The sequence below is a fragment of the Schistocerca gregaria genome, chromosome 4 (assembly GCF_023897955.1).
Source record: "Schistocerca gregaria isolate iqSchGreg1 chromosome 4, iqSchGreg1.2, whole genome shotgun sequence".
In the NCBI taxonomy this organism is placed as follows: domain Eukaryota; kingdom Metazoa; phylum Arthropoda; class Insecta; order Orthoptera; family Acrididae; genus Schistocerca; species Schistocerca gregaria.
Window position 1 is genome coordinate 774,055,735 of NC_064923.1, and position 25,868 is coordinate 774,081,602.

At 42.0% G+C, this 25,868-nt stretch overlaps 1 protein-coding gene across 1 annotated transcript in view; it reads right to left on the minus strand.

The window, feature by feature from the left end:
* LOC126266641 (serine protease snake-like) overlaps positions 1–25,868 on the minus strand; it is a 156,596-nt gene that overhangs the window by 17,336 nt on the left and 113,392 nt on the right. The window contains exon 5 of the mRNA XM_049971032.1: positions 21,952–22,208. Coding sequence (XP_049826989.1) covers positions 21,952–22,208 — 257 coding nt within the window. The remainder of the gene's footprint in view (positions 1–21,951; positions 22,209–25,868) is intronic.

Sequence of the window (25,868 nt, forward strand, 5' to 3'; positions counted from 1 at the left end):
GGAATGTTTTCTGGTTGGGAACGTGTCGAGACATTAGCATTTCGAGATATGCGAACAATTAAATTAACAGCAATGGCAATCCTCGGTCGCAAAAAAGGAGTCTTTCGACCCAGGTTTTGGCAGTACTATGAGTACCTTCATCAGAAATAAAACTCTTAAACTGGCCTATAACATAATTCAGAATTAAAGCAAAGAAAAAGATTTTTAAGTGTTAGCACTAGCTAGTAGTACAGAAAAGAAACAGTACTTACATGTCGCGTATTAAACTAAAAATCAAGTGATAAAGCTTTAATCACAAAGAAAAGGCAAGCCACTATGGGCTGCCCGCATGTGTTGAACTACAGTAGCATCAGACATTAATAAATTTTGCTCAGAACAGCACTTAGAAGCTTGTGCAACGGAAGTATTATTTCCAGATAAGTCCTTTATAATAGTAGATGCATACCGTTCACCTTTACGAAAATTTAACCTCTTCATACAAAATCTGGAAGCTCTGTTGTCCCATGTAACAGTAAATAACAAGGAAATAGTGGTTGCTGGTGATTTTAATGTGGATATATTGAAAAGCTCTGTCAGTGAACAATTATTGCAGTCAGTAACATCATCATTCAATTTAGTTCCTATTGTCAACTTTGCAATTATGATATGTATATGCTCTGAGACTGCTATTGATAATATGTTTGCAAACAAATCTAGCGAAAAAAGGCATATCAGAAAACCAATAGTAAATGAGCTAACTGATCACGACAAGCAGCATCTTGTGTTAAATGTCGAAACTTGCCAGGATAAAAATCTATTAAATCAGAGTACAGGAGGATAATAAAAAGGCAAAAATTGACAAATTCATGAAATCGCTCAAAGACGTGAAATGGATAGATGTTAACAATACTTCTGACTCAAATGGAAAATACAAATCATTCATTAATACAGTTACCTCCAGTTTTGAAAATGGTTTTCTCTTAAATGTAACTCGAATCACATAAGTAAAAAAAAAACATAGATTACACAAGGAATAAAGATATCATGCGAGAAAAAAGGGGACTGTATCTACAATGTATAACAGCTCTGATGTTAGCAAATATAGCATTACAAAGAATTCTGCAAAATATTGAAGTAAGTAGTCCAGAAATCGAATTAGCTTTATTGTGAGAAAAAGATAATTACATCATGCAATAAAATAAAAACTGTATAGGATATAGTGAAGACAGAGAGAGGTGGGGCCAAAAAGGAAGAGGAACAGATAGCTCTAAAAATAAAATGAGACTTTTGTAACAAGTGCAGTTAGTGTTGCAAACGTCTTAAACAAGTACTTCATTTCCGTTACTGACAGCTTGGGTTATCAGGTTCGCTGAACGACGCAATGGAGTATCTGAGACCAGTCTTTAAAAATAACTTCAGTAAAATGGAAATGACACTCACGTCTCCCAAGAAGCAGCAGCCATCACAAAATCCTTAAAATCTAAGTATTCTAGTGGGTATGATAAAATACACCCCCCCCCCCCCCCCCCCCCCCCCATGAACCATGGACCTTGCCGTTGCTGGGGAGGCTTGCGTGGCTCAGCGATACAGATGGCCGTACCGTAGGTGCAACCACAACGGAGGGGTATCTGTTGAGAGGCCAGACAAACGTGTGGTTCCTGAAGAGGGGCAGCAGCCTTTTCAGTAGTTGCAGGGGCAACAGTCTGGATGATTGACTGATCTGGCCTTGCAACATTAACCAAAACGGTCTTGCTGTGCTGGTACTGCGAACGGCTGAAAGCAAGGGGAAACTACAGCCGTAATTTTTCCCGAGGACATGCAGCTTTACTGTATGATTAAATGATGATGGCATCCTCTTGGGTAAAATATTCCGGAGGTAAAATAGTCCCCCATTCGGATCTCCGGGCGGGGACTACTCAGGAGGACGTCGTTATCAGGAGAAAGAAAACTGGCGTTCTACGGATCGGAGCGTGGAATGTCAGATCCCTTAATCGGGCAGGTAGGTTAGAAAATTTAAAAAGGGAAATGGATAGGTTAAAGTTAGATATAGTGGGAATTAGTGAAGTTCGGTGGCAGGAGGAACAAGACTTCTGGTCAGGTGACTACAGGGTTATAAACACAAAATCAAATAGGGGTAATGCAGGAGTAGGTTTAATAATGAATAGGAAAATAGGAATGCGGGTAAGCTACTACAAACAGCATAGTGAACGCATTATTGTGGCCAAGATAGATACGAAGCCCACACCTACTACAGTAGTACAAGTTTATATGCCAACTAGCTCTGCAGATGATGAAGAAATTGAAGAAATGTACGATGAAATAAAAGAAATTATTCAGGTAGTGAAGGGAGACGAAAATTTAATAGTCATTGGTGACTGGAATTCGGCAGTAGGAAAAGGGAGAGAAGGAAACATAGTAGGTGAATATGGATTGGGGCTAAGAAATGAAAGAGGCAGCCGCCTAGTAGAATTTTGCACAGAGCACAACTTAATCATAGCTAACACTTGGTTTAAGAATCATGAAAGAAGGTTGTATACGTGGAAGAACCGTGGAGATACTAAAAGGTATCAAATAGATTATATAATGGTAAGACGGAGATTTAGGAACCAGGTTTTAAGTTGTAAGACATTTCCAGGGGCAGATGTGGACTCGGACCACAATCTATTGGTTATGACCTGTAGATTAAAACTGAAGAAACTGCAAAAATGTGGGAAATTAAGGAGATGGGACCTGGATAAACTGAAAGAACCAAAGGTTGTACAGAGTTTCAGGGAGAGCATAAGGGGACAATTGACAGGAATAGGGGAAAGAAATACCGTAGAAGGAGAATGGGTAGCTCTGAGGAATGAAGTAGTGAAGGCAGCAGAGGATAAAGTAGGTAAAAAGACGAGGGCTGTTAGAAATCCTTAGGTAACAGAAGAAATATTGAATTTAATTGATGAAAGGAGAAAATATAAAAATGCAGTAAATGAAGCAGGCAAAAAGGAATACAGACGTCTCAAAAATGAGATCAACAGGAAGTGCAAAATGGCTAAACAGGGATGGCTAGAGGACAAATGTAAGGATGTAGAAGCTTATCTCACTAGGGGTAAGATAGATACTGCCTACAGGAAAATTAAAGAGACGTTTGGAGAGAAGAGAACCACGTGTATGAATATCAAGAGCTCAGATGGCAACCCAGTTCTAAGCAAAGAAGGGAAGGCAGAAAGGTGGAAGGAGTATATAGAAGGTTTATACAAGGGTGATGTACTTGAGGACAATATTATGGAAATGGAAGAGGATGTAGATGAAGACGAAATGGGAGATACGATACTGCGTGAAGAGTTTGACAGAGCACTGAAAGACCTGAGTCGAAACAAGGCCCCCGGAGTAGACAACATTCCATTAGAACTACTGACGGCCTTGGGAGAGCCAGTCATGACAAAACTCTACCAGCTGGTGAGCAAGATGTATGAGACAGGCGAAATACCCTCAGACTTCAAGAAGAATATAATAATTCCAATCCCAAAGAAAGCAGGTGTTGACAGATGTGAAAATTACCGAACAATCAGTTTAATAAGCCACAGCTGCAAAATACTAACACGAATTCTTTACAGACGAATGGAAAAACTAGTAGAAGCCGACCTCGGGGAGGATCAGTTTGGATTCCGTCGAAATGTTGGAACACGTGAGGCAATACTGACCTTACGACTTATCTTAGAAGAAAGATTAAGAAAAGGCAAACCTACGTTTCTAGCATTTGTAGACTTAGAGAAAGCTTTTGACAATGTTGACTGGAATACTCTTTTTCAAATTCTAAAGGTGGCAGGGGTAAAATACAGGGAGCGAAAGGCTATTTACAATTTGTACAGAAACCAGATGGCAGTCATAAAAGTCGAGGGGCATGAAAGGGAAGCAGTGGTTGGGAAAGGAGTGAGTCAGGGTTGTAGCCTCTCCCCAATGTTATTCAATCTGTATATTGAGCAAGCAGTAAAGGAAACAAAAGAAAAGTTTGTAGTAGGTATTAAAATTCATGGAGAAGAAGTAAAAACTTTGAGGTTCGCCGATGACATTGTAATTCTGTCAGAGACGGCAAAAGACTTGGAAGAGCAGTTGAACGGAATGGACAGTGTCTTGAAAAGAGGATATAAGATGAACATCAACAAAAGCAAAACGAGGATAATGGAATGTAGTCAAATTAAATCGGGTGATGCGGAGGGAATTAGATTAGGAAATGAGACACTTAAAGTAGTAAAGGAGTTTTGCTATTTAGGAAGTAAAATAACTGATGATGGTCGAAGTAGAGAGGATATAAAATGTAGACTGGCGATGGCAAGGAAAGCGTTTCTGAAGAAGAGAAATTTGTTAACATCGAATATAGATTTATGTATCAGGAAGTCGTTTCTGAAAGTATTTGTTTGGAGTGTAGCCATGTATGGAAGTGAAACATGGACAATAACTAGTTTGGACAAGAAGAGAATAGAAGCTTTCGAAATGTGGTGCTACAGAAGAATACTGAAGATAAGGTGGATAGATCACGTATCTAATGAGGAGGTATTGAATAGGATTGGGGAGAAGAGAAGTTTGTGGCACAACTTGACTAGAAGAAGGGATCGGTTGGTAGGACATGTTTTGAGGCATCAAGGGATCACAAATTTAGCGTTGGAGGGAAGCGTGGAGGGTAAAAATCGTAGAGGGAGACCGAGAGATAAGTACACTAAGCAGATTCAGAAGGATGTAGGTTGCAGTAGGTACTGGGAGATGAAGCAGCTTGCACAGGATAGAGTAGCATGGAGAGCTGCATCAAACCAGTCTCAGGAGTGAAGACAACAACAACAACATGATAAAATATGAACGAAGTTAATCAAAGAGTGATCATGAGAGTTGAGTTCAATCTGAAGTTATTTGCGTAATTAATCTCTTATCAGCGGAACATTTCCAAACTGTCTAAAATATGCTGAAGTTAAGCCTCTTTACAAGAAGGAGGACAAAGATATACCATCAAACAATCGACCAATTTCTCTTTTGCCAGCTTTCTCAAATATTTGAAAAGGTTGTATTCAAGCATCTCCGAAGCATCTGACTGCAAATAATGTATTGTCCAAATCACAGTTTTGATTTCTTAAGGGCTCTGATACAGAGTGTTTACATTTTCATTGAGAATGTACTTCATTCATTAGATAATCAATTAGAGGCTACTGGCATTTTCTGTGACGTGTCAAAAGCCTTTGACTGTGTGAACCACACCATTCTCTTAAGTAAATTTGAATATTAATGGTATTACCGGCAGTGGTGAGAAATCGTTTGAGTCTTAACTGGCAAGAAAAAAGGGTGCCATTGTGAAATATGTGTGCAGTAATCAGTCAGTCTTCATCTGATTGGGAACTAATGTGGAGTTCCTGAAGGTTTCATCTTGGGTCCATTGCTTTTTCTTGTGTACATTAACGACTCTCGTCTGTTATGTAGCCACATGCTTAGTTTGTTTTGTTTGCAGGTGTTATAAACATTGCAATAAGTAGCTAGTCGTGTACAGTTTTAGAAATAACTGCCAATCAAATTATCACTGATATTAATAAGTGGTTTAAAGCTAATTCACTGTCATTAACGCTGAATAGATCCAGTATACGCAGTTCAGAACCTGTAAGAGATTTCCTTCCTGCATATGAAGACGCAGATCAAAGAGGGTAACAGTGTTAAATTTCTGGGATTACAACTCGATAGTTAATTCAGTTGGGAAGGGCATACTACAGAATTGCGTAAGTGCCTAAACAAATCTGTAGTTTCAGTGAGAATAGTGTCAGATGTAGGAGATATAAATATAAAAAAACTTGCATACTTTGCTTACTTTCATTCTATTATGTCATACAGGATCATATTATGGCATAATTAATCTAACTGAGCAAACGTTTCAGGTGTCCAAAAGCGTGTAATAAGAATCATTCGTGGTGTAAATTCAAGAACATCACCTGTTCAAGGAACTTTGTATTCTAACCACTACTTCTCAGTATATTTACTCCCTAATGAAATTTGTTGCAAGTAATATATCTCTATTTCCAACCAATAGTTCAATACATAGTATCAATACTAGGAATGAGAACAATCTACATAAAGACTTAAAATCACTTACCTTGGTCCAAAAAGTGGTCCAATATTCAGGAACACACATTTTCGATACATTGCCAGCAACCATTAAAAACTTGGTTTCAGATAAAGCACCGTTTAAACAGAGTTTGAAAGACTTTTTGATAGGCAACTCCTTCTACTCTATAGATGAATATCTTAACAGAGACTGTTAACCCAGTTTAAGTAAACATGTCTGTTAGATTTCAGTTTTGACAGCACTTGGTCACAACAGTGAAGATTAGGTATTTTGTGTATAATAAATTTATTAATATTGCATAACAATGTTTCATTCTGACAGCGTATTAATTCTGTAAATACTAGCTGTTCCAGTTTACTGTATTGTCTTCACCTATTTTAACAATATCCTGACAAATTATCAGGGTAATAAGTATTATATTCAAATGTTTTATGTTATACTTTCTGACATATTCCACACCCACGAGAATCATCTCATTTTTTAGGTCTATGGAACGAAAACTGAATCTAATCTAATCTAACCCCGCGTCAGGAATTGCAAGCAGGTGAACACTACACCAAGAGTGCCATCTAGTAGTCGCAAATACAAACAGGCTTCTTAACATTAAAAATGTAGACAGACGAATGTTACGGTGAACATTATTTTCTGCATGAAGTAAAAGGCAATAATTTTATCTGACAGCTGCACACACGGCAACAAATTGTCTACATATGAGCTCATAAATGCAGTTTAAAGGCTGAAAACGTCATTTTAGAAACACAAAGGGAGCTCGATAACTCAGCGAGCAGAAAAGATTAGTATAACATGAAATGCAGTTAATATAAACTTTTAAAAAACAAAAAAATATGGGCCGATTTAGATAGAACAAATATTTTGGTAACTGCACGAGGGAACACAAAGCAAATGTCAACTAACGGCTTTATACCATTGAATAAACTTTTATTACGTAGTTGTAGTTGCTCATTAAAAATGAGACCATCGTTACGAGAGAGATGTATAAAAATTTCTAATTCCTCGAGAACGGCCTTTATTATAAATGTGAAAAATGTTGATATGGTGAACATTTTTTGGTGCGTGACCTGTGGCAGGCAAAAGACACCATTTTTTGTTAAAATATATACTTTGAATCTGACTGTTAAGGCATGTCCTTTTTGTCCTATGTGGTAAGAAGAGCAAGTGTCACAAGAAATGTTATAGGCACGAGAGTTTTTCAAAGGGGAACAGGTGGATTTTAAATTGTAAATAATTTTTTTCAACTTTTATTGGTTGAAAAGGCGACATTACAGTTGTATTTATTACGAAGAAGTCGTTGAATCTGATAGGAGATGGGCCTGAAGAAAGAAATAGAAAATAATTTCTTCTTTTGGTTGGACTCAATGATAGAGGTGCCGAGTGTAGTAACTCTTTCAACAGTTTTCTTTTTAAGGATGTCGTCAACTATGGCAGTTTCGTATTCGTTTTTAAGCGCTTCAGTTTTGATAAAATTAATTTCTTCCTCGAATTTTTCTTTCGAGAGTGGAATAGAAGTAGCTTTGTGAATAGCATAGTGAAAAAAAGCGTTTTTATGAGATTGAGGGTGCATGGAAGAAGCAGGTACGAAAAACATTAAAAGAGATTTTGTTTTCTTCTGCTATAATCGTCAAATCAAGAAAGCTCAGTTGGCGGGCCTGATTTCCGAGTTCGCCAATGATGGATATTTTCGCGTGAAGTTCACTAAAGTGATTGAAAATACGATCAATACCATCAACAGATCCTTTGTAGATGACTAAAATATCATAGACGTATCTGAAATAGGAGAGAACGCCCAGCGCTGTAGCTGAGAAACAGTTCAAGAACTTTTCTTCAGCAAGGATACCAGCCAATGGATTTCCCATAGCGAGACCATCGGATTGCTGATACAGTTTTTCATTAAATTCAAAGTATTTGTATTTGACTACGACTGTGATTAGATTCATGAAGTCAGTGATTTGTTCATCTGAAAGTTCTTTTTGAAATGGCGTAAAAAGTGGCCGAAACACTTGGTCGGGACACACCTTTACGCAGCACAGATGAGGTAAACATCGATTAGCGCAGAAGATACTCTGAGACATAGAGTGGCTTACGATGTGCGATGCAAGTAGCCGAAACAGGGGCAGACAGAGACGTTCCTCGGACACTAGCAAAAGTGCCGGACATGGCGTGATCCCACGCAGTCCGCCGCGGTAGTTTGTGTGCTACTCGAGGAAATATTTTGATGGAAGGAAAGGAATGCAGGAGAGCGTCTCGCTCCTTTTGATAAAGTGGTAGAGCGAACTGCAACTGCTCTATAAATCGGAGAACGATCAGTATTAAGAATTAGTAAGGATAAATTCGCCGCCAGGAAAGAAGAGGCACGTCGATTGGAGGTCACAGATCTTGATTCTTTTCAGAAAGATGCGGGACATATGCTCGTTTTATTCGAGAAGCAACCGGCGCTTAAAAAGCTACATGTCACATTTGCAGCAGCCGACCTGTTCCAGAGTAGTAAATCGTCCTCGTTAGGAGTTGCGAGAAAGTTAGTATTCCGCTGTAAATGTAATTGTCGCCGCAAGCTACAAATGGATTGCCAATGCATTACAGCCTGACGCTGACGTTTTCTGAGGGAATCAGTAGGAACAACTTTTTACGATTTGTATTGGCCTGATGATGCACAAGTAAATGCGGCACAGCTTTAAAAAAAGGCTGGACAGAGGATACAGTCAGCGGTAGTACGGCAGCACAGATCGGCATAGCAAAAAGAATAATTGTAGCGCATGTCGGAAGTTCGTTTCTAACTCTTGTTATGAACTTCAAACAGGACCTCCGAGCACCATTTTGTGAAATGGTTTGAAGAGTCTGTGCTTGGAAACTTGTGATTCTTACTGGTAACGCTCCATACCATTCAGTTATACAAGGTAAGACACCCACGAGGGCAACAATTAGAAAACTACATCGTCCGCTCGCTAGATGTGCTTTACATACCGGTTAACAATAGCTTGGTAGGGACAGGTTCGAATGTCGGCAGCAGAATGTAGTGGTTAATAGAAAAGAAAAGAAAAGAGAAGATGAGAAAAGGTTGAAAATGTGGGAAGAAATCATGAATAAAAAGGGGTTTTTAAAATCGTTAATGACCGTGAAAAAGGGAAAGAATGAAACGCAAATCGTACTTCGAATTAAAGAAAAGCTATCGGACTTAGCGATTCGGAAAATCTAATGTTGGGGTGGTCCTTGTGGCGTTTCTGAGCAAAAGTCAAACCAATTTCCACAAAAAAAATTATTTGAAAGAGAACAGAGAATAACAAAATGTGATTCACAGGGGGAAATGGCGTAGATAAGAGTACACTCATTACCAAGTTAATATGTCTTCTCTCGTGCGGCGTTCAGGTCTTGTTCTCCAACGATATCCTGCTTCTTTTCTGCATGAAAAAGTCGTATCTGCTCCAAAATCTTGCAGTAAATTTCATCGTCCAGGAATTACTAATGTTTACAAATTAAAATCATCTTGATCTTGAATGCAATGTATTTTACGGCTGCTTCCATCCTCCAAATTTCATACAAGCTTCCACAATACTATATGTCTGCACATCAATAAGTTTTTGCGTCTTAATCAGACCAAGACTAACGAATAAGTTTTTATGTCTGAATCATACCAAGACTAGCGAATAAGATAAGTTAAGCTTTCGCTCTCAAGAGACAATAGATGGTTAAAAACAAAAAAGTTACAATTTTGGTACCTCCATTTTCTTATAAATATTTTCTCTGCCGTCGAGCGCTCATACAGCTGCGACGGTATAATTTGTATCTGAGAGAACGAGTGTAGCGCGGCGAAATTCAAAGCCCCTCTACAAGAAGTTAACCGACTTACTTCTAAGTACGCTACGGAAGTACAAAAATAAACAGAAAACAGTGGTGTGTGAAAAAGTGTGATCTGTGAAATGTAAGAAATGCGTAGCTCTGCAGAGAAAAATAAAATAAAATAAAAGTGTCACAGTCTAATGGAGAAAAGCGTCAAAGATGTGCTAGCACACGGCATTTCCCTATGTAGGCGAGGAATCAAGCCTGACTCACCACCACTGCTTCAATAAAGCAAAACGCCTCTAGTGAAAAAAAAAACGCCTTTTCTTGTAGTTGCAACGACAGAACGAAAGTTAGCTGTAAGCGTTCGTGGAGTCGTAGCGCCTGTTCCGTTCACAGCCACCGTCTATCATTATGGTGTGTGGTCTGAAGATGGTGCAAAACAGGCGGAAACCGGTAACCTCGTACAAACAGAACTTTCTAGAGGTTGCGACTGTTCATGTTCTTTTTTAACTAATAAAACCCGATGTTCTCCAAGAGAAACGTTCTCAAAAATTACATATTCTGGTGAAGTATACAGGGAGGGAAGCAAATCGCGCGACGGAAACCTCAAGAATGTTACTTGCAATTGCTTCAATACTGATGACTGCTGTAGAGACATGGCAGATAATCCCTACTGTGGAACAATTTAAGATGTCGTGCATATCGACCAAGCCACCTGGCTCTGAGTAGCCACGCAAGATTTGGTCGGTTCCTAACCGAAAGAGAACCAGCGCTGGAAGGTGAGCTCACTCCTTGCACAACTGGTGCTGAAAAACGGACTCTTCCCCATGCAGTTAAAGAATGTCTTCTCAGGGAGTTTCCTAGTGATCCAACAGAATTCTTCTTGAGGGAGGAAGGGTCAAGAAACTACACTCGTCATCTGGATATTAGTTTGTAACGTGAGATAGTTGTAATATTATTTTTTTGTGTGCCATGCGCTAAATATATAAAAAATAATACATAATACAAAGATCACGCATATCCACACTTCAATGTTCATTTAAAACATAAACATCTTGAAGAAGCAAATTTGTTCATATAGACATAAATTAAATATGTAAGCTAATTGTTATGTTTTGACACATTCTGATTCTTTATTTGGAAAGCATGGCACATAATGTAACTGCATGAGTTAAATGATCCTTGTTCTTCTCAAGTTCTATGGATATTTTATGTTAACCTTCAAAAAATAGCGTGAACACCTCGAACTAATTTATGAGCATAACATGATGTCGTAGGAGCAACGACGTATATGACATAATCTGTTACCAAAAACATCATAAAAAACTTGAAAATGGGCTAAGTCCGAATTTCTGCAATCGTACCGGAAATAAAGAAAATGGCAGCTCAAGGCTTCAAGAAATCATTCAAAAAATTCATCGCAGCTGCGGACCCTATCGCTTTGAAAACTATATTAACCTTCAAACATTTAATATTATATTTTAATGAGGTTTGTTTAATAAATAAATTGAAGGATAATAACTTCACAAGGGCAGAATCATTGTAAGATGAGTCGCAATATAAACCAAAGAGTCTAATTTTCCTTGTAGATGAAATGGCAATAATCACTTAAATAATTATTTTAATGTATCACACTTTAAGTTAGATGGAAAAGTACAAAATAATTCCTCCTAGACCCATACCAGTTCCTAGCGCAGTGTAGGCATTTCTGAATATTTATGGTTGTGAATTTTTAATATCTATGAAAAATATTTAATGATTTATAACAAGAAACCTGAGGTACATGCAGTACATAAAAGTTACAGCCTAAACTATTGATGAATTAGTTATGTAATGCATCCACCCCCAATCTCGTTATAATTCTTACAAATGTTCTCATAGCCATTAAAAACCCACACTCACAGTTTTCACAACTAGCTACATGGAGTTAGAAATCTTTATGGGGATAGAAGAAATAAATGATTCAAAAATGTACTATATTACAAAATTTATTTAATTTAAATAGTAATTTTCTGTTTTTTAATCATGCGTGTGTGAATTTTTTTACAGTCAAATTGACAGCAGAAACTGGTCGATAAGCTAACGGCCACCAGCAACGTAGGCATAGGTTAGACAACAAATTTACATTGATAAAGCGAACGCTTTGTTACGAAGGCAGTTGGAAAAGTAACATTCAAAGACAGAAAAATAACAGTGAAACTTGTGAGACGAATACATAAGAACCATGGAGTAATGAAGGAAAGTTACAACAGTGCAGCAGAGACTTGATTATATCTGTGATTACGAGCAGCAGCATTGACAGGTCCATTGACTCTGACCCTGAATAGCGGTGTTCTCACATTAACTAGTAGACAGTGTATGGTGTACTTAAATGACGCTCTTACTTCCATTAAATCTTGTGTTTGTCAATTTATTTCGGTGAATTTTTCTTTCTTATTGTGAGGCTACGGAATACTGTTGGTCCAGCTGACATCACCTCTTTATAAAGTAAGACTTCGTATAGTTCATTTTGTGTAGACACCGAGACGTTATTTCAGAGAGTCTAACAGTTTCCGAGATATGCACTGATAGGCCAGAAACTGATATCATACGTGAATCTCTGAAATTTTTGTAGGAGGTAGAAATTTTGAAAAATTGTAAATTTGTGGTAAGGTGTTACGGGACCAAATTCATGAGGTCATCGGTCCCTAAGCCTACACGCTACTTAATCTAACTTACGCTAAGGACGAACACACACAGCCAAGCCCGAGGGAAGACTCGAACCTCCGACGAGTGGAGCCGCACGGACCGTGACAAGGCGCCTCGGACCACGCGGCTAGAAACTTTGAACATCCGACTGATTTCAAGTTATATGTTGACAAAATTTCATTAAAACGCCTTGCTCAGAAGCTTGTACAGTCTAAAAAGCTTGTAAGGGTGTTGCAGTGTGGGTTGTGGTGAGGAATAATTGTTAAGAAAAAGATTGATACGTCCACCGTATCCGAGGCCATTAGCATTGAAATTAGCCAATCAGGCTGTTGGGCTTGCAAATTCAACGGTCCGCCAGATACAATTAATGCCACTTGTTCTCATAGCGTACATGATAGCGCACGAGACTGCTCAACCTGCGGCTCGGGTTCGGTCCCTACTACCGCCCGATGTCCAGTTTTTGTGTCGCTCTCTCGTTCGGTTTGAGGAAACCAAACGAAGAACACGTTTGGCCGCACCCCCTCTAGCGGGGAGCTTGAATATGCTCGCGCATCGGCCTGATTGGCTAACTTCAGTCTCAATTAAGTCGTAAACGGCGCAACGTATCGAATTCTTTTCTTAACCGTTATTTCCCAGCACAGTCAGCCCTGAAACAACCTTACAAGCTTTTGAGACTCTTTCTGATCACCGTGTGTATAGGAAACGCAATGTAGTTGGTAACTCTCGAAAGATTCATCATCGAACGAGATATTCTGGTAGTAAGTTACTGCCACGAGTTCAATAGCTTTCGAGATTTGATGTGATACGTTTGAAATTGTTGGTGAAAAGAAAAATTTCATTCACTTTAAAAAAGTTAACTGTCATCATAATTAAAATTGAGAAGAGAAATTCATGTGTTTGGAGAGATTATAGAGTTCTATGCCGGAGACAGCGTGTTTAAGGCGACTTCCTATCATCACGGATAGTTGTGTGCTGTGGTGGTTGTCTACAAATAGTAGTGCCTGCCTTCACAACTTCAGAATTTAAATATCACGTGCCAACTAGTTTAAATCACATTTATAGTCTAGGTTCTCGGGGTGACCATAGAAAACACGTATAAAATACACTACAATATATCTGAACCCGCCACAGTCGCCTACCTTTGAGTACAGTAATGTAACCACCAATACCCGTGTCTCCTTGTCTGTCAGTGTCCAGTGAACTAGATCAGCGACAGGCTCAAACGTTTTCTAGTAGCTTGTGTTTCGGTTTCTAACAAATTTTACAGCGCGAATCCATGTCTAAGAGGCGAATGAGTTGACTTTTATTTAGCTCTTTTTATACCTACTGTCTGCATTTGAATCTTAATACGAGTGTCGTTCAATAAGTAACGCCTCACATTTTTTTCTCAGAACATATTTATTGTGAAGAGTTAGAATTTGGTGACAATATAAATCAACATGTCTTGTCCATGTCCCATTTTTCTAGGTGGTCTCCGTCACGCTCTACAGGCGTACGCCAACGTTGTGGAAGAGCATGTATTGCCTGCTGGTAAAAGTTCTTGTCCTCTACGCTTTGCCATGTTTTCACTGCACGACTGACACTGTGGTCATCTTTCATGTGTGTTCCCAGCAGAGAATCCTTAAGCGACACAAAGAGATGGATGGTCGAGAGTAGGGAGGATGAGGCAGTGGTGTCCAACCCAATTTCGTGATGTGTTCCCAGGTTCTCAGACTTGTGTGTGGGCATGCATTATCGTGTTGCAGCAAGATTTCTGCTGGATTCTTGTCCGATCTAACACGTCGGAAACGGTTCTTGAGTTTATTCAGATTCTTCGGTGTGCCTCTGAGTTGATGGTTGACTCTTTTAGCATCACATCCATGAGAACGACGCCATCAGAATCCCAGAAGACTGTCACCACGGCTTTTCCTCCAGAGGGGTTGTCTTGAATGTTTTCTTTTGTGGTCAGTGAATACGATGCCACTCCAAGGACTGCCTTTTCTTTCCGGCTCAAAGTGGTGCAACCAGCTCTCGTTCCCCGGAACGGTCCGTGACATAAAGGCCTCTCCGTCGGTCTCAAAACCCTCCAAAAATTGAAATGAAATGGCCTTTCTTTGAATCTTGTAGTCAGTTGCGAGCACTTTCGGAACCCATTGCGAGCACCTCTTTGACTGTCCGAGAGTCTCGATCATTGCAGACGCACTTCCAATGCTGACCGACAACTGCAGAGCCAATTATCGAGTTGTGATGCGCCGGTCTGCACGAATAATGGCGTCCGCACGATTGAGCATGTCTGGAGCAGTGGCTGCGACAGGACGTCCCGAGCGTGGCTTATCATGGAGCTCTGTTTCTGCACTTCCTGAGGCTGTAACTTTCTTTACCCATCGCCCAACTGTACTCCTATCAACGGCAGCATCGCCATACACTGCACACTAACGTTAATGGATGTTCGCCACGGTTTCTTTTTCTGCACACAAGAGTTCAATAACAGCACGCTGCTTTTAACGTAAGTCGTACGTAGACGCCATTTTGACGCTGTACTACGGCTCTGCCGTCTGCCAGAACGGTTCGAAATTTCACCGGTGCACAGAACAAAAACGAAACGTGAAGCACCAGTAAGGACGATTGTCTTCGTGTATTAATGGTCTTTTAAAAAATGTGGGACATTACTTATTGAACGACCCTCGTATTAGAATGGACGGGGAGTGTCCGTGCTATGTGCAGACGCCGGGGGAGATGTCTGGGAACAGTTGAAGACGTTGTTGGAGGCATCAGCCACCCGCTGGCTGCTGCCTCGGAAGTCCAGAGGTGACGGAGAACGTGGCTCCACGTTCAGCAGGCCCAACTGATGCAGATCAACGTAGGTCTCACACTGATATTTCGCAGGAGTTGGAAACAAACAAGTTGGCGGGGCAGGATGTCACCTTAATTCCATTTTACAGAGAATACTCCCCTCCTCACTGGTCCCTTGTTTAGATTTCATTTATCACGAATCTCTCGCAAAACGCAATGTCCCAAGCGACTGGCAAAAACGTGCAGGTAACTCCCAATACATGAAGGGCAAAAGAAAGGACCTGCAGCATTACGGACCAACATCCTTAATGTCGCTTTGCTACAGAACTCATGAGAATATCATACGTTTGAATATAATGAATTTCCTCGAGACGGAATAGTTTCTGTCCAGAAACCAGCACGATACCTGCAAACCGTAAATTAAAGAGAACAGGCAGATTCCACGTTCCTTGATTTACAGGAAGCGTTTGATAAAGTGCGACACACTGCAAACGTAGCGAACGTCCGAGCATAGAGTGCTTGCGAGTGTCTTACAGGCTTCTTACGTAACAGGCCCCTGTACGTTATCCCCGATGGCGGGTGTTCGTCTCAGAGAATCAGGAGCGCCCTAGGGCGAGTGCGGCAGGCCCGCTATTGTTCTCTAAACAGCGTGAAGAAAAATTCGCGCACTCGGAGTTAGCAGCACGATTCCTGACGTACTGGCAATACGAAAATGTCTGTCACAAATTGTCGTCCTGCACGTACTTCGGGCAGTAAATAGACGCTGAAGACCGGCTACCTGGCAACACTGTAATCACATTTACGGTAACTACCTCTGTTAGTAGGCAGCAATAACGCTGTGCAGTTGGTGCAGTGGACAGCGTTTTTGGTTACCATGCAGGGGGGTCGAAGGTTCGATTCTGTGAGGAGGCTTCTTTGTTTTTATTTGCTAAAAGTAGTTTGCTTGGTAAGGTATCTGCCGTCTTAATAGTCATACAGCAATTACAGTAGGTTTTCTACAAAACATTTTCATTTACGGACTACGAACACAGAAATGGAAGGACAATCGTTTTCATGGGTAAGTGTTTAAAGGAATCTTGTTTCGCACCACTGCATCTACTAGATTCCAAATCTGTTTTCTGTGTACTCTCCCCCAGTTGTTCCATCGATTAGTGCCAACTCTTATTCTTGCTATGTGTCAGGTCCTTACATTTAATTAGGATCTTACGTCAACAGTAGGGCTAGCAACGTGCTTTGCAAATAACTTCGATGGAACCATTGGGGGAGGGTACACAGAAAACAGATTTGGAATCTAGTTGATGCAGTGGCGCGAAACAACTCACGTCCACGTCGTGCAAAAGATTTCCTTTAATCTGAGCAATGAAAACGATTGTACTTCGATTTCTGTGTTCGTAGTACGTAACTGAAAATATTTTGTATAAGAACCACTATAATCGCTGTATAACGATTAAGAAGACATACACTCCATCACGCAGACTACTTTCAGCAAATAAAAACAAAGAAGTCTCAAATCAAAATCGAACACTCAACGCCCTGTCTGCCAACCCGAAACTCTATCCACTGTACCAACTGCACATTGCGTGTATATGCTTTCAGATGTATTTAACTTACATGTGATTACAGTGTTGCCCCTTCCTGGCAAATTAAAACTGTGTGACGGACCGAGACACGAATTCGGGACCTTTGCCTTTCGCGGGCAAGTGTTCTACCATCTGAGCTACCAAAGCATGACTCACGCCCCGTCCTCACAGCCTTACTTCTGCCAGTACCTCGTCTCCCACCTTCCAAACTTTACAGAAGCTCTCCTGCGAGCCTAACGTATGGAAAAGAAAAAGGTGTGGTCTTCAACCACCAAACTAAGGGAACGTCTGCGCCTTTAACTGCTCCTCCTTTTAAACTGCCTTTCTGTACCTGGGACACCTTTCCTCTGGGTGAGGTACACACCTGGCGAACAGCGGCCGACACAGTAGCTGCCACGAAATGTTTGGAAACAGTTAACGCAGAAGTGCGCTCCTCGTGAAGCTGATATTTGTGCAGAAATATGGTGCTGTATATCGAAGAAGTCGGCGGTTTAGCGAGTTTCATAGTAGTCGTCTCATATAGATTTAGCCTTCGATACAAGTTATTTCCAGGCAAAATTCTGTGTTGAAGTGGGTCAGGCCAGAGGTAGATGAAGCAATGTTCAAAGACGTAGACGCCACCTAACATGCATAATAATCCGAACTGCACTGTGACTGAAAGGCAAGCTTTTGACTTTCAAATTTATATTTCAAGTTCTTCTAGGAGAGGCAGACATATTAGAGAGAGTGTGGTGATGTATTTTTTTTAAAACAATACAGTAATAATTACAGAAACTTGTATTACCGTCTTTCACAAGCACTTTATGTCCATTCGTCTAGAACTTTTCATTAACACTTCATTAATTAAAAAGTGTCTGTCACAGAAAAAATTTACCGTCTCTTTTAATACGAAAATTAAGTAACAATTATGAAAGCTCGCATTGCTACATTCCTTGAATATTGTGACTTACATAGTTTTTCAAGTGTATACTATATTTAAGAAGTCGATACGAGTTACTTCATTTCTGTTTCAAAAGCTTTGTTAATTTGATTGGAAAAGTGATTGGTGCCAAACGTGTTGCCGATTTCACTCCTGTCCTAAATGAAAAGTTGTATTTCTTCAAGGAAAAATTCGTTATAGATTTCAAGCGAAAAACTGTTTTCAAAGTCTGTCCTTTCAGGGCTGGCAACTGATTTTTATAGACATTATTATTCGTTTTCAGGAGAAAATATTCGGGATGAGTTTTCTGTGGTTGTGATCCAGTTGTAGACACTGGTACTGTATTTCAAATATTCAGTTATTTAATCACTTTGAGGTAAGCAGTGAAATGCGTAGCGATGTATCGGACTGCACATGTTCACTGCATACATCCTTCCCAATGTTTTCTCAGAAAGTAACGGACAGCAGCAATTCTTGTCGAGTTTGAAACGAATTGTCATCGACAACTCGGGGCCTCGCCTGCTGTCCTCGACGGCTGGGGTCCCTTTACGTCGACTGTTACGCCGTCAAATGTTTTTTTATTCCAGTCTTTGATCACAATATGAATTCTTTAGACGATGACCGGTTTCAGCCCGTAATGGCCATCCTCAGATTTTTTTACACCATGTCCTATAGTGGTAAGGCCATGGACATGGTGTAAAAAAGATCTGAGAATGGTCATTACGGACTGAAACCGGTCATAGTCTAAAGAATTCATATTGTGATCAAAGACTGGAATAAAAAACATTTGACAGTATTGGATCACTGTTTGTATACGCGACCATGTCGCAGTTGGTGTCGTTACGCCGTGTTGCATGGCAGAGGGTGGCACACCGTTCCGTGGAGACGCCCTCGACAGCCCACACCCACTCACCAACAAATCGGACAGTTGCACTTGCCGTGTGGACAAGGGCGCGTCCAAGCACCAAGACTTTTTCCTGTCACTTCGCCATTATCTCGACATCGACCCACCGTACTGCGTTATGCCAAACCACAGACATTGCCGTCGTGTCGTGCACCAATGGTGGAGGGTGGGGTGATGGCCTGATAACAGTCCTACACCAACTAACAAACCCACAGAGTGGGGAACATCATGTTGAGACAAGGACCAGAAATATCATTACACACAGACAACACGGAACAGAAATAACTACACTAAGAGCACCTCCACAGACACATTCTCCAGAGCTGGTACCTATCAGTTAACCTGTAGTTCAAGCCAGCCTGTCTACACAGGCCAAACACACAGAAATTTCAAAACAAGATGTTATGTACACTTCAGAGTCTTAAAGTGACAATGCACACACCACTTTTGCACATCATCTCATTCAAGAAACGAACATCCAAACAACGTTGGACTGCTATTAAGATCCTCAGAGAAAGCAATAGCCTGTAAAACAACTCACACTAGAGGAAACTACTACATACCAAAAACAATTGTACAAGAGAAGAAGGTCTTGAGTGACAAAACAACACTATGCAATAAAACTCTATTTAGATCAGTCAATGAACTGCCCGAGGGCAGTACTGTCCATAAAACCTAGTAATTAAACACCCTCAAATATCCAAAAAAAAATATGTTTCTTAATTGCCTCCCGCAAATTCCCTCATTGCGGGTCTCTGTCTCCCTACCCCCCCTCTCTATTTCTCGCTCTCATTGCACACACACAAACACACACCAAAGCGTACAACTCGTCACAATAGAGTTCTATTCCAGCAGGAACATCGGAATAGTTCTCAAGAAACATAGGCTAGTCGGCGAACAAGTGAGCAGTGACAAATAAAATAGATCATCTCAATAAGCATGGAGACATAACCGTCTGCTCAAATCGCGTTTTGTGGAAAACACATGTGAAGTAAGGTGACAGAGAAATTGTATGAAAAACCGACTGAAAACAGTATGCACAATACCGATAGAAAGAGATATCCAGCAGGAACAGACAACAGCATGGAAAATGTAAGTATGAGGATTGCCCAGAAAGTAATGCACCGCATTTGTTTTTCTTTGACGATTCATCGTTGAACATAATGAGAATGGCACACGCGAAAGAACGGTGTTTTATCTACACACCCTATTTTTCTACGTAATTTCCATCAGTTAACCTGTAGTTCGTGTGCCAATCTGTCAACGCAGGCCAAACATACAGAAATTTCAAAACGAGATATTCTGAATACTTGAGAGTCAGCTGAATACTTTGAAACGTCCCCTTAAAAAAATTATACAAGACTGTACTTTTCGTGTGCCAATCTGTCAACGCAGGCCAAACATACAGAAATTTCAAAACGAGACATTCTGAATACTTGAGAGTCAGCTGAATACTTGAGAGTCTTAGACACTCCATCCCGTTCTACGGCCTTCCTCCAGCGACACCAGTCCTTGTCCCGGTGGCGGAGTCAGTGCTTCACTGTGTGAATCACCTCCTCGTCCTCAACATATCTTCCACGAATGGCGTCCTTTAACGGCCCAAACAAGTGGGAATCCGAGGGGGCTAGATCAGGGTTGTCAGGTGTGACAGACGTGGATGGTCTGTCAGACCGCTGCAAATCGTGGAGCTCTACCGAGCGGCCTCCTGGTGAACTCACCCTCCGTGTCCAGCGACTAACTGTACTTCTGTCGACAGCAGATGCTCCAGCAATTGTGAGTATTCCCCAAAGTTTCTCTGCAGTGAGAAATTCAATGAATGCACGTTGCTCGTAACGTACATGACCTACAGAGGCCATTTTGAAACTGTGCTGCAGCTACGCTATCAATCGCAAGTGACGGAAACTTGGCGCACTCACTCAGGAGACATCAAGTAATACACACGTAACGTTTCACATTCGTAGCATTGTTTTCGGCTGAGAAAAAAAAAATGTGGCGCCTTACTTTCTGCGCAACCTTCGTACAATAACATACGTAACGACAAAGCATGGAAATGTACTTCGAAAAGGCCCGGATTTCTTCATGACTGCTATGCAGATGACATTCTCGCAAAAAGACGAAAAGAGTACAAAAAATTACATCTAAAAGTCCGTTTTCACTAGGAAGGTAATTTCCAGGTAAGCTATCGAAACAAAGCAAACAAATTGCACATGTTATTATTTTTAGGTCTAAAATACACAAGCGACGATAAACTGCGTATTATGTTTCACAGGAATGAATTTCACCCACAGAAGATGACACACAGTTGTCGAAACATGTCTGGTTGAGTAAAGAGAAAGAAATTATGTTTCGGGTAATGTGGAGTTTAAAAAACCGATTTTAAATCGCAAACACGTGAAATGCATCAACATTAGCTTCCAAGCCGAGCGAGATGATTCCATCCATCCACAGCGCTCTCTACGGAGAGCAGCTTGGTATTTTGGCCAGTGAGCTTGTAAGCGTATTGTCATATCGCGTCTGTCGTGTCGAGAATGGGAAACGGAACTGCTATGTTGTGTGTAGCTCTCCATGTGAGAGGCATTGTTAGTATGGAAATTGAAGTGTTGCTACACGTGCTGTTACAGTAAAGTGATAAAATAAGCAAATGATTCAGAGGAAAGTGCGTCAAGAAGTAACTTAAAAATGAGCAGTGCTGCTGATAACGTATTTGTGTAGCTTCTCGTTGCGTGTCGCACCGTACAGTATCAATCATCCGCGCCGTGTTCGGTCTCCCGGAATGAACTAATGTAATGAGAAAAAATTAGTTACGACAAAAGAGTGCAGTGAAGTGCCAGTGTCTTGTAGCGAGCGTGAGAACGTGTGTTCGGTCATCGCGTTTCCGCATTATCAACAATCAGCCGCGCCGCGACGGTTGCGCGCACGCTCGTACAAGTGAGAACTGAGAACTGAAAAATTAACTTTACGAACAGTGTTATATCATTACTAGTGTCGAGGAGGGCTGGTACCAAAAGAAATCTGTGTATGCGTGACGAGCGTAAGAACTTTCGTTCGACCATTCGGCTTCCGCGTCATCAACAGTCACCCGCGTCGCGTCGGTTAGGCGTACGCTCCAGGGATTATGAGGTGCGTGGTGTGGACAGGGCGAAACGAGAATGCAGGTCAAGAATTCCGCCCAGCCATTAGTACTGCCGAGTGTGTCGCAAGCTGACGCCGCCCCCCGCAAAGCGCGGCGACCCACCGGCTCTGTCGGTGGCGCCCCAGCCGGCGACGGTGAGTGTCCCCGGGGGCGGGCGCGGGTCTGCGTGCAGGCAGGCGGGCAGCACGCTCTCGCCGTAGGCCACCCGGCGCTCCAGCCGCAGCAGCGCCACGTCGTGGTAGAAGGCGGGCCGCCGGAAGCCCGGGTGCACCAGCGCGCGCTCCACGGCGACCCGGCCCTCCGCCGCCACCGCATCGCCCAGCCACGTGCTGCCCAGCTGCACCACCGACGGAGACTTCCTGCGCCGTTAACAGGGCATCCGTCATCGCCCGTACTCGACAACAGCTGTGTTGCGTCCCGCCACGGGTCCCGGAGCCTGCGTGGTGCAGTCGGGACGTTGACGACAGTTATGGGTTTGTGGTTCCCTTTGACTAGCCTTTATTACGGAGGTGAGAGGGAGTGGAATCTCCTGGACTGTCTAAGGGCGTGTAGGAGGTGTAGACAACACTTGCTATAGGTAGCGGATACAATGGGGGAACTGTCAAAGCAGTAAGGTGAGATTTCTCCTTTAACGCAATTTATTGAACTGATATCACAAAGGACATGTGAGGTGTCAGACCCTTCCCCTTACTCTGTACACTTCTATATAATCAGCTAGAATCTCCACTTCACTCTTCGTTTAAATAAAGGACCCTTGGTTCTATCTCACAGGAGACAAGCACCAGCCAGTGGCTTGTTCCTTCTATTGCTGAAACTAACTGTAGAGGCTAGTTGAGACAGAGACAAACTGTCCCTGTTCAAATTCCAATCCACAACTTCTGCTTAACTGACAGTTGCAGTTGCGTCCACCAGAGCATCACCATCTTCTCATAGTTGCAGTTCCTATAGACACATCAGTAGCGGCTGCTACGTTCTCGATGCTGCCGAACCTTGGGCGCTGATTGTGCCCTCTTCAACTTCGGCGACGACTCTGCTTCTTGCTGCTCGTGGATGCCCTTAAATACCCATTTTGAAGGTCTGCCCTGCTGGGATTCAGCCCTCGCATCCGCTTTCTCTAACTTATTTTTTGGTCTTACCGGACGTTTCGTCGCTGTGCACCTATATTGGTTTCGATATGTGCTGTTCGTATCCTCGACGTGCTTACTAGCTCAGGCTATTTGTACTGTGTGATACTTCCCCTTCCGTGTCTGCGGAACTTCGCGTTTCACTGTACAGCGTCCACGTAAGAAATACTGGCTGAACCTTTACATTATGAATAGATTTTGTTAATTAAATCCTCTGGGGACCTGACAGCTGACACCTGAGACACGACAAAAATGCCAAGCTACAGCCTTCAGCAAAGACATCATGCTCAGCTCTGTACATTTAGTACTGTTTTGACATTATACTAGCTATCTGGCGATGCCTCGCTTATGTATTTATTCCGGTCTTCTACTACTCCATATCTCTCTTCCTACAGTCTCTGTCCATTTCCTTCTGCACCTCTCACTGCACACCTCCTCCTCTTGCTTCTCACTGTCCATCTGCTCCTCTCCTCCCCTTTCCACATCCATTCCTTCCTCCACCTCTCTCTACCCCTCTCTTTTTCCCCTTCCATCTCTTTCCCCCTCCTCTCTCCATCTCATCCTTTCCTGTCTATCTCGTCCATTCGCCTGATTCTCCCTTTCCCCCATCTCACACCATCTCCCCTTCCCCCTCTACCTTCTCCTCCACCTCTCTAACTCTATCTCCATCATCCCTCTCTCTGCTCATTTCCTCCTCCCTCTCTCCCTACCTGTCCCTCTCCTACTCCCCCTCTCTGCCCATCTGCTGCTTATCCCTTTCTCCTCCTGTCTCTCTCTCTCTCTCTCTCTCTCTCTCTCCCCATTTCTTCTTCCCTACTCTCTCGTTCCAACTCCTCTTCCTTTCTTTGTTAATTCCCTCCATTCCCCTATTTTGTTCATCTCCTCCACTCCTCTTTCTGTACATTTTCCCCTCTCCATCTTTATGTCAGTGTCCTCCTCCCTCACAGCTATGTCCATCTCCTCCTTGCCTCTCTTTCTCCATCTCTTGTTCTACCCTTTGTCCTCCACGTTATCACCCCCACCCCAATAGATTACAGCTTCTTGCCCCTCCCCCAGTATATTTTTTTCCAAATAGTAAATACCTACACGGTGACAATTATTAAAGAATATGAAAAAACAAAGATTAATTACAAACTACGACCTGCACACACATTATTCAACATGTAAACGTCAAAAAATGGTTCAAATGGCACTATGGTACTTAACTGTTCTGGTCATCAGTCCCCTAGAACTTAGAACTACTTAAACCTAACTAACCTAAAGACATCACATACATCAATGCCCGAGGCAAGATTCTAACCTGCGACCGTAGCGGTCACGCAGTTTTAGACTGTAGCGCCTAGAACCGCACGGACACTCCGGCCGCCTGTAAACGTCACTACTGATATCCGGATTTAGGTTATCACATATTCGATATGCTGGCCATCACTGGCGATGCTGTGGCGCAGACCAATAGGGAAATTCTACATGACCAGCTGAAGTGCCGAAACATGGATGCTGTTGATGACCTACTGAATGGCTGTCTTCAGCTCAGCAATGGTTCATGGGTTACTGCTGTACACCCTGCCTTTAACACAGCCCCACAGAAAGGAGTCGCAGGTGTTCAGATCCGGAGAATATGGCGGCCAGTCGAGGCCCGTGCCAGTGTCCGCCAGAGCCGAATGCGGTTCCGGAAGTACTCCTCCTGCAGCGATGGGGTCGAGCTCACTTTCAGTAATGAGGTTCAAATCATCCTCCGAAACCTTCACATACCGTTCGGCAGTCACCGTGCAGTCAAGGAATATCGCACCGATTATTCCGCGACAGGACAATGTACACCACACAGTTACCCACTGAGGGTGAAGAGACTTCTCGACAGCGAAATGCGGATTCTCAGTCCCAGAAGTGTACCAATTTTGCTTATTGACGAACCCATCGAAATAGAAGTGGACTTCATCGCTAAACCAAACTATGCATGTGCTTACTAATTCCCATCGTGCCGGTAGCTGATCGTGCAGTTTGAACATCCTAATGCAAACCGTTCAGAAGTTACGACGATTTCACTTCATACAGTTCAATAATTGCCACCATGTGTAAATATGTGTACCATGTTTGGTTTACAGAGATACATGGGTTTAGGAGAAGCTTTTAACCCACGGCTTTGCCCACGTATACACGTCTCACACATATTTAATAAATTTCACACATCTTTGTACACATATTTCACAGCTCTACCGCATTTCACCCTGCAGTTTTGTTTTCAGGCTGCTCAGTGTTTATGATGTCATATCTCCTGAACTATATGCCATACAGTGATATAATTTTGCAGGTACATCCAGTGCTATATGTCGATACTTCCTGCGAAAAGTTTTGCGACTGTACGGAGTGGTAAAGAAGTTTTAAATTAAAAGGTCATGCGTGATGCGGCAATTTTTGCCGTATCTCAGTGTTTATGAAGTCATACCTCCGGTGGTATGTGTCGTACAATGACATACTGTTGAATACATTCAGTGGTATGTGAGAATACTAGCTGAAAATATTCTGCAAATAAAGTTGGTACTAAAGACTTAATAAATTAAAAGGTCATCCCTGATACACCAGATTTACTGCCGTAATAGCGAAAATGTACTAAGCGATAAACTTTTTTCCTTTTATCATTTCGTGCGGGGTGTCGGCGAGAAAAGTCTCTTAAAGGTTTGAAATTATGTGTAAAATTGGTTTCAAGTCACTGAATACTCTTCCTCAAGTAATGAATGAGGATAGTCCGGCTATTTACGCGTCGTGAGCTACGCTGCTTTTTCATCCCAACCCCCACCCCTTTGAGAGGGGGACGGTTCACCCCCACACTGACTCCTTCCAAACCCAAGACACATGTGTACCAAATTCGGTTGAAATCGATCCAGTGCTTTAGGGGAA